The sequence below is a fragment of the Mastigoproctus giganteus genome, chromosome 3, assembly GCF_048544385.1.
Source record: "Mastigoproctus giganteus isolate SK-2022 chromosome 3, ASM4854438v1, whole genome shotgun sequence".
NCBI classification, from domain to species: domain Eukaryota; kingdom Metazoa; phylum Arthropoda; class Arachnida; order Uropygi; family Thelyphonidae; genus Mastigoproctus; species Mastigoproctus giganteus.
In genome coordinates, this window is record NC_143577.1 from 29036904 (window position 1) to 29050266 (window position 13363).

The 13363-nt window shown below is 38.1% G+C and overlaps 1 protein-coding gene across 11 annotated transcripts in view; it reads left to right on the forward strand.

The window, feature by feature from the left end:
• Positions 1 to 13363, forward strand: part of LOC150087831 (bromodomain-containing protein 2-like) — a 676121-nt gene that overhangs the window by 512697 nt on the left and 150061 nt on the right. For all 11 annotated transcript variants that reach the window (XM_090369219.1, XM_090369215.1, XM_090369216.1 and 8 more), the window contains one exon: positions 7719 to 7962. In XM_090369219.1, the coding sequence (XP_090225345.1) occupies positions 7719 to 7962 (244 nt within the window). The remainder of the gene's footprint in view (positions 1 to 7718; positions 7963 to 13363) is intronic.

Here is a 13363-nt window from a genome sequence, read left to right on the forward strand (position 1 = left end):
TAGTATATCGATGCATGCTCTTTGTGCAGCGACTACCGCGCCGTCTACCGACTTATGGTGACGTTTCCAGTTATGGGTTCCTATGCGATTCACATTCCTTTAGATGTTACCTACATCCCCTAAATGTTTGTACCAATATTTTTGAGACACCTTGTATAATGTATTACATATACAAATTTATTTTTCAAAAAGACGTCGCAAAAGGCATAAAATAAGTAAACTTTTTTCGAAAATACAATTAAAGCTCACGGGCCATAGTTTGCTCGGGCCTGATTTATAGGGTACAACAAAGAAGTCCAACTTAGGTTACTGAAATACTTGGCCCCTTGAACTAATGAGTATAGTTTTCACCCCTAATACATATATTCTAAATTCTCCAATTTTTCCAATTGTTATTATAATTAAAATATATATACAGTTGATTCTAGTTATTCGGGATTAGTGCATTTTGGTCTGATTAAGCGGCTGCCCCAATTATCCAAAGTTTCACATAAATAGCTAAAAATGCAATGGACCCCCACTTTACAATTGGTTCACTGTACAATCAAATCATGTTACGATGGGCTCACCATAGTAAAGTACCATTCACTATATGATGTGTAGTAAGCGCCAGTCATTGCGATCACATTTGTGAATTGAATTTTAATTCTATTAAACGATGATTCTAATTATCAAAAATAGGAGGAATATTATCCACAGGCTATAAAAGTAAAGATATATTAAGCACAAATTTACCCTTTATTACCTTACCAATTAAAAAATTAAATGATACGTGAAAATCGGAAAAATATACGTGATAATTGGAATAATTAATATGTACTGTAATATGTACATACTAGCTAGTTGACATTTCTGTTCACTAACATTTGTCGGTGGGAGTTAAAATTTAAAACAGTAAAAAGATAAGCAATCAATAACAAAAAATACAGCACACACAAATTGCGAGTACCATGATACGCACAAGTGAAAAAGGAGTAACAAGTTACGGAGCTTTAAAAATAGGAATGAAGAGAAGATTCTGAAAATGAATTTTTTTATATCATTGAAGATTTCATGGAAGTGTAAACACATTTCACCATAATATAATAACTCACACAATTTCAGCTGTCAGTATTCGCAAATTCAATAAGATCGAGTTTACTATCCGTTTATGATTGATTGCACTAACAGAAAAGCCCAATAAACAGGTGACTGCTAATTGTTTTTATTGTTTTATGGTTGTGACCTCCAGAAATCCGACCGAATGCGGTACGAGGTTGAGTCGGATTTCTAGAGACAATCGTAGGGTATTCTCCAGTGCTGCAGTCTCCTGCCCCAAATAAATGGTATGTTGTCCCAATTAAGCGAAGTAAACCCTGGCTATTTTCTCAATTGGATTCTGTTTTTTAAAATGTGCCCCAAATAAATGGTTGCCCGATTAACTAGTGGCCCAAATAACCGGAATCCTCTGTATATGTATATATATATATACAGGATGATTCAGGACAAATAGTAAATATATTGGGAGGTTATAATATCGATTATTCTGAGTAAAAAATTCATATAAACGTGTCCAGTTCTCAATTGAGAACTGGACGCATTTATATGAATTTTTAAGAAGTTTATGTGAAGTTACTTTAATTATAGCCACCCTGTATGTAGTACATGTCAAAAGTGTATTTATTTCACTAAATTAATAAATTGCAGTTTTGTTCCTCCTTAATTTGGAATTTATTGAAACTGTTTAAACACAAGTTCAAAATTAGCATTAGCAAAGGCACATGATGCAAGAAAGGAAGCTCATATAGCATCAGCCAAAAAAAAAAAAAAAACACCCTTATTTCATCCATCCACTCGCTCCAAATGTTTGTCAAGTTCTGCCTTGAATCTATTTAAGCTATCAACTTCTACAACAACAGATGGAAGTTTGTTCCAGCAATTAACCACCCTGATGGCTAAAGGCAAACTTCCGCACATCTATCCTACAACCGTCTTTCCTCAATTTGAATTTATGATCTCTCAGGCGATTATTCTGAGCAAGAGGAAGAATCCCATCAGCATTGAGCATGCTCAAACCATTCAAAGCTTTAAACACCTCAATCAGATCACCTCGCAGGTGCCTAGACTCCAGATACTGTAATTTGCAAAACTTAAGTCTTTCTTTGTAAGAGCAACCCTTTGATCCATTCACTAATCTTGTTGCCCTTCTCTATACTTGTTCCAACAGCTCTGCATCCTTCTTAAAATTAGGCCTCCAGACCTGTATACAGTACTCAAGGTGTGGCCTGACCATTGCCTTATACAAGGGGATAATCACCTCCTTATCCCTGCTAGAAAAATTCCTGTATGCCATTGACAAGACACCATGAGCTACTCTTGCAGACCATCTGCACTGCTCAGAAAACTTCATATCTGCCTGCACAATTACCCCCCGGTCCTTTTCATTCTTTACCACTGTCAGTGTGGTACCACAGAGTTGATACATTACTCTGGGTTTACTGCTTCCCATATGTAGTACTTTACATTTGTCAATGTTAAACTTCATTTGCCACTCACAGCCCATCTGCTCAACTTCTCTAGATCCTGTTGCAGCAGTGTACTGTCATTAGTGTCATTAACAACTCTGCCAACCTTCGTATCATCTGCAAACTTTGACCTTAAGCCTTATATACCATCGTCAATATCATTTATAAATACAGAAAATAATGGACCCAACACTGAGCCCTGAGGGACTCCACTAATAACATTAGTCCACAAAGAGCAGTGTCCATTGATTACCATTCTCTGTCTTCTCGCACTCAACCATCCCTTTATCCATAGCAGCAATTTTCCTTCAATGCTACATTGCTCCAATTTGTGCAGCAGTCTTCAATGTGCAACAGTATCAAAGGCTTTTCTAAGATCCAAATATATGATATCAAAGTTATTCTTTGCATCCAGTTCCTTTGTGACTACATCATAGTATCCAATCAAATTAGTCAGACAAGACTTCCACTTAACAAACCCATGCTTCTTTAACCAGTGCCGTTAATATCTCTGGAACAGAAGTTAAACTAACAGGTCTGTAATTACCTGTGTCTTCCTTTGATTCTCCTTTGTGGATTGGGGTCACATTTGCACATCTCCAGTCCATGTGTACCTCCCCTGAGTCCAGGGAAGCTCTCATAATTATGGCTGAGGGTTTGCTTCCTTCCTTAGCTGCCTACTTTAATATAACTGGATAGATCCCATCCATCCCAGGTGCCTTTCTTGTGTTTATCTTCAACAATTTATCCTCCACTTTACTCTCAGTTATTACAAGATTATCTAGCTTGCTGCCAGAGTGGAAAACACCTCTGGCATTCCCCTCCCTGAATAACTCCTCATGTGTGAATGTCGATGCAAAATATTCATTTAGTTTGTAAGCCACCTGAGCAGGATCATCAACAGTTGAACCACTGATATCAAGTGGACCAATCTGATTCATCCCCTTCCTTCTAGAGTTTACATATAAGTAAAGAACTCTTTGCTGTTTTCCTTTGCATCCTTTGCCAAAGATTTCTCGTAATCTGCCTTCGCCTGCTTAACCTCCTTTGTAACTTGGTTACAGACCAGCTTATATCTATCATAGGCTTCTGTGTCACATGTTAGTTTATATATATCCCATGCATTTTTCTTCTCTGTCACATGCCTAATTAGTTCATCTGACATCCATTTAGGCCTAAATCTTGAACAATATTTCTTTGTTGGTATGAAAAGCCTAGTGGCTTCCAAGATTAATTCACTGAATGCTTCCCATTTTGAATTTGCTGTTGATAACATCATCAATTGGTTCCACCATATAGAATTTAAATACTGTCTCAGACCACTTTAGTCACCTTTACGAAAGCAAAAACCCTTCCTTTTACCCTTGATGATAGTTACCTCTTTGAGTAAATTCCACTTCAGAACACGGTGATCACTGCCACCTAGTGGTTCCTTTATCTGCAGATTCTTGATGCATGAGGAATCACTACTGATAATCAGATCAAGAGAATTACTCCCTCTAGTTGCCTCCCGAACATGCTGCTGTAGAAAACAATCATCCAATAAATCCACAAAGGCCTTGCTAGTTGTGTGTGACCAACCCACAAATTCCAGCCAATATCCGGGAAATTAATATCCCCCATTATAAGATACTCTACTTTACTGACCCACTCTACAATATTTCTCTGCACAATTGCTCATTATACTCATCAGATTCATTATACTTATAACACACACCTAATCTCATTTTTCCTTTCCCAGTGCTTATGTCACACCAAACAAAGTCAACATTGCATTGTCCACCAACATCAATTGGATGCACCTCCTTAGATTTAATGTATTTCTTAACTAACAAAATAACCCCTCCTCCCCTCCCCTCCTGTCCTGTCTATCCTTTCTGTACACGTTGTACACCCCAAATTCCAGTTCTGCACTTCTTATGTCTGTGTGACACCATGTCTCTTATATCCTAACAATATCTGCCTTTGATGTCTTGACTAACACTTCAAGCTCATCGAATTTATTACCTATACTCCTAGCATTAGTGTACATGCAAGTAAAAATGCACCTGTTTGTACTCTTAGTCACCCTAACACAGTCCATGTATTTACTTGTTCCACTATGACTCCCAGGAGTCCTGGAAATTCCCATTGCCTTGCTTTCCAGGCTGCAGCTCAATTGCATTTCAACAGAAGTAGTGCAAGAATCACTTTTACCTCTGCCAGCGGCTACTGTTAACCTATTAGTCTGTGTATCCCCCCCAAGCTACCTGTTTTCCGACCCACCTTAATCTGCCTCGATAGCATCAGCAAATATTCTTGCACCCTTTCTATTTGAAGTATCCCATCCCTGTAGAAGCAGTCTTTCCTGTTAACAAGCACAGACCAGGCTGAGAAAAATTCTACCGCTTGAGTCTTGCACAATCTCTCCAGGGCCGAATTGATCAACAAGGCTCTCATCATATACTTTCTCCTATCGTGTCTGTGCAGAACTGCAGACACTTTCAATTTCAACCCTAACTCACAGCTTTTTCTCAGCATTGTCTTGTACTTGTTAAGTAATTCTGCTGGTCTCCTACTCTTAATATCATTAGTGCCAACGTGTACAACAATATCACCCTTTGTGCCCTTAAAGGATTATATCTGCCGTCCAACGTCATCAGCCTTTGCCCCTGGCAGACATACCCTAGTCCTGTTCCATCTATCCTTTTTGCGCAATATGTTCCCCATTTCCCTGACAATAGAGTCACCTACAACAACTAGTTCCTTTGGGACCAGCGCATTCTGCCTTGGGGAATCCCGCTGTGTTTTGGTGATGTTCAAGTGCAAGCTGTGCCATTGATGTGGGCAGCTGAGAGCTTGATGGGCCCCTCAATTTAAATCCTTTGAGGGCATCCACCCTGTCCTTCAAGCTCTCATATAAGCCCATAACAATGCCGAGTTGGCGGCTGATTTCCTTGCACTCCTTACATCATGGACACACAAAGACATTCCCCTTGGCAATATCATGTCCCGTCCTGATTTCTCCACAAACATCAAACAAGCAGTGCATTTCAATAGACTGTGATCAGAGGACAACCACTCCCCTCAGTTCTCCCCTGAGCCACAGCACTTCCACTAGTTTTAGCCTTTTGCTTCTCTGGTCTGAGTCATGATTTCAATTCAAGTTCAATAAAATTCCAATACAAATATTACCCTAAATCTATATCCCAGTGCTGTTATAACACTATATATGTGTATTTCAGTATCGAATACTAACTCCGATTTACGTTATATGACTTTCTTATCCTCTGTCAACTTATATGTATTAATTTATGATGTTATGTTTGTAATAACTAGGTCGCTATATTTATTTAGTTAAAAAAGTACAATTCAGTTTACAATGAAATTTAATAAAATTAATAAATTTTACTGATTAATTGATACTACTATACTCGCTATCTAGTTTTCCGTTAAATCTTACGCTAGCACACGTATCTTATAACAATGGTGGCAAGTTACGAACGGTTAATATACAGACACAAGGTATTATTTACTTTCCAAATTGCGCTATCTAAATCCTTGTTGCACTGTCTTGTTGTACTTGATAGGCTTACGTTTTTTAAAATTATGGATAAAAACATTCATATTTAAATACATGTATACATACATACAGAGTGATTTTCAAAAAGTTTTTATTTTAAAATAGCATTAGTATTACAAGTTGCAACTGATGCTAGGAAACAAGCATATACATAGTGCATGTCAAAGTATTCACTAAATTAATAAATTTTCAATTTTACTTTTTCTTAATTTGGAATTTAATGATTTAATGAAACTGTTTAAAAACAAAGTTCTATATACACTATTTCATTGTACTTGATAGGTTTACTGGTTGTGTTTTTCTTTTAAATAAGACTAGTGTGCTCTCCGTGTTGTACACTGAGTGGTCAGAAATCATGGGATACCCACCTAGTAACAGGTAGGCCCACCTTTCGCCCAGATAAGGGCATTCACATGGCAAGGCATTGAGTTCAATAAAGTGTTCCACAAGTATTTTCATCCATACTTGCTGCACCACTGTCCATAATTCTGTTACATTCCTGGGTGGAGGATCCAAAACACAAAGGGACCTTTCCACAGCATCCCAAAAATGCTCCACAGGGCTCATGTCTGTTGAATGGGGAGGCCATTCCATGATGGTAAAATCTGCTGAATGCTCTTCAAACCATATTCTAGTCGCCACTGGCTCTGTGGGGAGGCACATTGTCCTGCTGGGAGAGTCCATTGCCCTGTGGGTGGATGATGACCACGAAGGGATGCAGATGGTCTGCAAGGATGGACACGTAACCTAGACCATTCAGAGGTGCACCTAGATATACCAGAGGTCCCAACATGTACCAGTTGAACATGCCCCAGACCATTACTGACCATGCACTGGCCGGAACAGTTCCTTGTTGACATGATAGGTACATAGCTTTGTGCGGTTTCCGCACCCTCCCGTCCACTCAAAATAACTGGAAACGGGACTCATCGGACCAGGAGACCCGTCTCCAATCATTCAAAGTCCAGTGCCGATGTTCTTTCGCCCAGTTGAGGCATAGAGTCCTATGTCATGGTGTTAGCAATAGGACTCTTGTGCATCGGCAGCTAATGATTCCCTGATGGTCTTGGTGAAGACATTTCCGGCACCTCCCTCACTGAAACTGGTGGTGATTTTTACCACTGTCACCGAAACAATGCAAGACAGACGTTGATGGCCACGTTTATCCACCACCTTTCTCTGCTCACACTTTTAAGCTCACAGTGCTGTCCACATATTGGCATATTCCCGATACACTCTTGATACTGTCGAATGGGGATAATGCAATTTCTGTACCACCTCTGCAACAAAGTGACTCGTGCATTGGGCACCCACTATCATCCATCTTTTCAAGTCGGTTAACTCACAAAGTTTATCCATACTGACATCAAATTATGGCTACATGAATGCAGTGAGCAGTGTACCTATATATCTGCCAAGCAGTGGGTTTGTCCACTAGCGAGAGGGGGTGACACATCACATTGCCCAAGAACCAGGTATCCCATGCATTCTGTCCTTTCAGTGTAGATTGCAACACAAATGTTCAAGAATGTTCATCATTAATCTTGTTATTTTATCTTGTTAATCATTAATCTTGTTGGTGAAGAATAAGTTTTGCATGTGGCAAAAAGATCAAAAAATATATAATGTTAATATTTTTTCTCCTTCTCCAGCTACCACCAAGTGAACCACCACCCTTAATTCCACCTCCTGGTCCTGTTGTAATGTCCGCTTCTCATGGGCCACCCCAGTTAGTAGGACCAATTAATAACTTTCCCCAGAATCAAATGACAATGGGGAGTCATTCCTATTTGCAACAGTCACAAACCCAACAGTTATATCACCCTATACAGTCTTCTGCTCAGTTGCCCCCGAATGATCCTTCACTAAGTACCATGTTTCCAATCATCACTCAAAGTAAGTATTTATTAAAAATTACTATTTTTAAATTTTTTGTTAAATTTAAAATTTAACAAATACATAAATTTTTATCCTTCAATCCATCCAAATTGTCATTAATTTCAATCATTAGGAAACATTAATCTTTGATGCATACATTAATTGAAAGAGTTTCCTTTTTCTGGAAACTCAATATGGCAGCAGCTTCACAATATGAGAAATAAATTTCTGTGAGAGGACTTACTCTTGCATTTTACAACCACGATAAGTCCATAAAAGACAATTTTTCCAGTAAAATATTGACAACCAGAATTTGGCCTTAAGGGATATGATAACAAACATAACAACTACTAATTTGATAATGCATTGAATTATATCATGATCACTTATTTTGATTACACCTCATACATTTGAATGTATGAGGTCTAGATTAGTCACCAAACATGTTGTGACAACATGTTTGGTGACTAATCTAGACATAGTAAACATGTAAATCACCTGTTTATCTACAGTTATTCTTAATTAGCATGTTCTGAATTGATTGAAGCCATTTTTTTGTGTTTAGTTACATTTTAAAATTAATAATTTTACTGAGCAGCAAATTTGCATCAAATTTTGTGTTTCTTATGAGATATGTCAATCAATTTCAATGCAGGACTTGGTTGCAATGCATTTCAGCCAAGCTTGTGCCTTGTATACTCACCGATAACTATAGAGACTGACAAGATTCTTTCTCAGTGTGCTGGGGCTGACACACTTCCTTCCTTCTATCATTACTGTTGTTGAATTGTAGAAGTAGGACTATGACTCAGAAACAAAGACTTACACCTTTCAGTGGAAGACTCTTTTCCAAGACCCAAAAAATCAAGACAATATAAATCAAATGTGAAAAGGACATCACTGATAATGAATTTGTTCCACATGGTTAAAGAGTGAAGAAGGAATACTACAAATCGTTCTGTAGTGATTGCACAATGCTGTTCAGAGAAAAGGCTGGAAAGTGGACTTCGGAGAATTGGCCCTTACATCTTCACAATGCCCACACCGTAAACATGGCACTTTCCATTCAACATTTCTTGGAAAGCACTCCATCACTATGGTTTCCCATTCACTATATTCAGCTCCTTGCAATTTTTTCCCCCAAGCTAACTAAAAGCCCACCTTGAGGCCCCCTTATTTGCAATTCTGGAGGAAATTATTTAGAATTTCCATGTGACCCTGAAACTATATCAATTCCAAAAGAAAATTATCAGTAATGCTTCCAAAATAGCTGTAGAGCTTACTTTTAAGCAGATCCAAATAGTCAGAAAGCTTCAGTAAACTTTTTGATCTTATAATTTAGACACTTTAATTAATGAATAACTGTACATTATGATATCCCAAATGTTTTGAAATGGTGTGGTGCCTTCTTCTGTGGATAAATAGTCAAAAAAACACCCAAAAACACCCTGTTTAGATATTTATATAATGCAGAATTCTATGGTTACATCTTTTCTTTCAGTGCAGACAGTGAAAGAATGCTTTATCTACAAATTTTTAGATTGCTTGTTTGTGACTCGAAAATTGCCAAGGGCATAAGTTCTTTCATCCATATGTTTGCTTGTGCACAATATGAGGCATTGTGGTAATAACTTCACACTATAATTTCTCATGTTATGATGCCACTACAATGAGGTGCCGCAGTTCTTTACTAGAGATAGTGCTTAATCAAAAGAGGAGCGCTGTTTCTATTGTTTGCGTATACCTCATCATTCCAAGGAAGCAGTGTATCTTGACTTTATCACATGGCTTATACAAAACTATAATTTAAAAAATAAACCATTATTTACAGATATTTTAATGATCTCTCCCTACATACTTTCTGAAGCTGTTGAGGGCCTTTAATTTGTCACAGATTTCCTAGTTGGAATGATGATAACACTCTTGATTTGTTCTTCAATGACATTTCAATTTTTTTTTTTTTTTTCTTTCTTTGGAATTTCCCACTTTTTTCAAATCATATCCCCTGCCATCCATTCTTAAACTTGATCAACATTTCTAAACTTCATATGGCTTATCCCAATTTCAGTTCATAAATAATTTTTCTATCAAAAAAATTATGAGAAATCCCAGATTCCTCTAAACCTCCCAAAGTGCCCCATGAAGCTTGCATTTGAACTTCTCAACTGGCTTTCTGGCATTTCCCTCAGTGCCTTTTTACATTTCTTCCAATTTCATATCATGGTGGGATTATGAATTTGAAGCAACCATCAAATGAAACCTCTTTTAGCATAAGCATTAGTAGAGGCATATGATTCAAGAAAGCAAGCTTATACAGCATCAACTAAAAAAAAAATCTTCTAATTTCGAACTTGCTCCAAATGTTTGTCTAGTAGTTCTGCCTTGAATTTATTTAAGCTGTCAACTTCTACAGTTGTTTCAGCAATCAACCACATGCTGGCTAAAGACAAATTTCTGCACATCTATTCTACAACTGTCTTTCCTTAATTTGAATTTGTCCCCTCAGGCAATTAATTTGGGCAAGAGGCAGAATCAGTATTGAGCTTGTCCAAACCATTCAAGGCCTTATACACCTCACTCAGATCACCTTGCAGGTGCCTGGTCACCAGACACTAATTTGCAAATGTTAAGCCTTTCTTTGTAAGAGCAACCCTTTGTTTCATTCACTAATCTTGTTACCCTTCTCTGTACTCAGTCCAGCAGCTCTACATCCTTCCTAAAATGTAGCACACGCTCCTTGATTAGACCGGGGTTCGAGCCCGTCACCAAATACGGAGGATGCGGAAAGGTCAGGGAATGACCACCGCATACCCCGGAGCAATATGGCCTTAGTTGCTAATGCTCCTAAAAATCAAAATAACAACCTTCCTAAAATGAGGCCTCCAAACCTGTAGACAGTATGATTATCCCCTTAAACAAGGGGATAATCACATCCTTATCCCTGCTAGAAAAATTCCTGTATATCATTGAGAAGACACTATTGGTTACTGTTGCAGACTATCTGCACTGCTCAGAAAACTTCAGACTTCATATCTGACTGCATAATTATCCCCAGGTCCTTTCCATTCTCTACCACCTTGAGTGTAGTACCACACAGTTGATATGTTACTCTGGGGTTACTGCTACCCATATGCAGTACCTTACACTTGTCAATGTTAAACTTCAGCTGCCACCTCTCAGCCCATCTGCTCAACGTTTCTGGATCCTCTTGCAGTAGCGTACTGTCATTAGTGACAACCCTGTCAACCTTTCTATCATCTGTAAACCTAGACATTAAGGCTGATATACCTTCATTAATAAATACAGAAAACAACAATGGACCCCAACACTAAACCTTGGGGTACTCCACTAATAACATTAGTCCACGAAGAGCAGTGTCGTGTCCATTGATTACCACCCTCTGTCTTCTTCCACTTAACCATCCCTTTATCCATAGCAGTATTTTTGCCATACTGCTCCAATTTGTACAGTAGCCTTCCATGTGCAACAGTATCAAAAGCTTTTTGGTATCAAGCTTAAATTTCCTTCTAGTCTTGGCAAGTCCTTGGGGGACTTCGCCTCTGACATTACACCAATCTGAAGAATATCCATTGATCACAACCCTTTGCCTTGTGTACTGCAGCCACCCTGCAATCCATCTTAGAATATTTACAGTAATTCCAACGTATTCCAGCTTATACAATCAGTGCTCCGAAGGGATGAGTCAAATAAATGCTTGCTAAAATTCAAATAAACTATGTTGGAATTGTTCTCTACATCCAGCTCTTGAGTAAGTGCCAAAATAACCTACTAAGTTAGTTATACATGATTTTCCCTTAACGAAACCATGCTGTGTGTTATTCAGAATGCCATATCTATCTAAATGTCCCTAGATTGCAATTTCTCTCTTAATCATTGCTTCCAGGATTTTTTCTACTACTTAAGTCAGAATAACCATTCTGTAGTTACCTTTCCCATATGTTTGCTTTGCTTGTATTGGCGATACACTGGCACTTCTTCAATCCTAAGGAATCTCTCCCGAGTCCAAAGATCTCCTCATAATTAACTTGGAATTGTTCTCTACATCCAGTCTTGAGTAAGTGCCAAAATAACCTACTAAGTTAGTTATACATGATTTTTCCTTAACGAAACCATGCTGTGTGTTATTCAGAATGCCATATCTATCTAAATGTCCCTAGATTGCAATTTCTCTCTTAATCATTGCTTCCAGGATTTTTTCTACTACTTAAGTCAGAATAACCATTCTGTAGTTACCAACTTCACCTTTATGTATTGGCGATACACTGGCACTTCTTCAATCCTAAGGAATCTCTCCCGAGTCCAAAGATCTCCTCATAATTAACTACAGTGGTTCAATGAACTCCTTGGTGGCCTTTCTCAAAAGTACCGGGTATATGCTATCAACTCCGTGTTTTATGCTCAAATTTTTTTCTAATAAACAGTCATCTGTAATTTAAAAATGAGTAATTTCATTGGTTTAGCCTCACTCTCACTGCCTTTTCTCAGCAAGAAGGGTCTTTTTGTCAGCAAAAACAGATGCAAAGTACCTGTTTAATTTATCAACAACATCAGCTGGGTTGGCTAAGTCTTTCCCATACCAGTGCACAAGGGTCCATTCTGCTAAGCTTTTTTCTTCCTTGTGTTCACATACCTGAAAAATTTCTTATCCCATTCCTTGCTCTCTTAGCCCTGGCCTCTCTAACTTTATCTGTGTTAATATTACAAATCAACTTGTAGCTGTTGTAGGCTTTTCATTACCCTACAACTATCCCATGCTATCTTTTACTGCTTTTTTTGAACAGCCAGCTCTGCATTCATGCAGTTCAGCATCCCCTCCTGCAGTATTTTCTTAATGGTATGTTTACATCCATAGCTTCTGTGATTTTTGCTTTAAAGGTATACCATAATTCAAATGTATTCACCCATACTCTGAAATTCGAACAATTAACAGATGCCATATAGTGCTGTTAGCTTTAGCTACTGCAACATCTTTCTTTATCTCCCAACAGACAACTGCGTGACCACTACCTGCCAGTGGTTCCTGTATTTTAAGCCTGTGGTGTCATCTTATTTGTGAATAATGATGAGGTCAGGAATAGTCTCACACCTCTTTTCCATGTCTTTCCTAAATACATTATACATACCATAGTGGAAATCATCATCCCCAATTTCCAGGTGGCATCACCTTTCTGTTAGCCCTATTATATCAGCATTAGTTGTCCTAACCAAGAGTTCAAATTCAGCTATTTTACTGAAAACACTCCTGAGATTACTGTAGACTCAGTTAAGACTTAGTGTTCTTCTATAGTTTACTACCCTGACACACCACTTGAAGTTATTTAGACTTGTTTCCCTATCTGTATCATCCTACTCATTTGAAACATTGCTACCCTTAGAACAACTCTTGCCAACATTAACT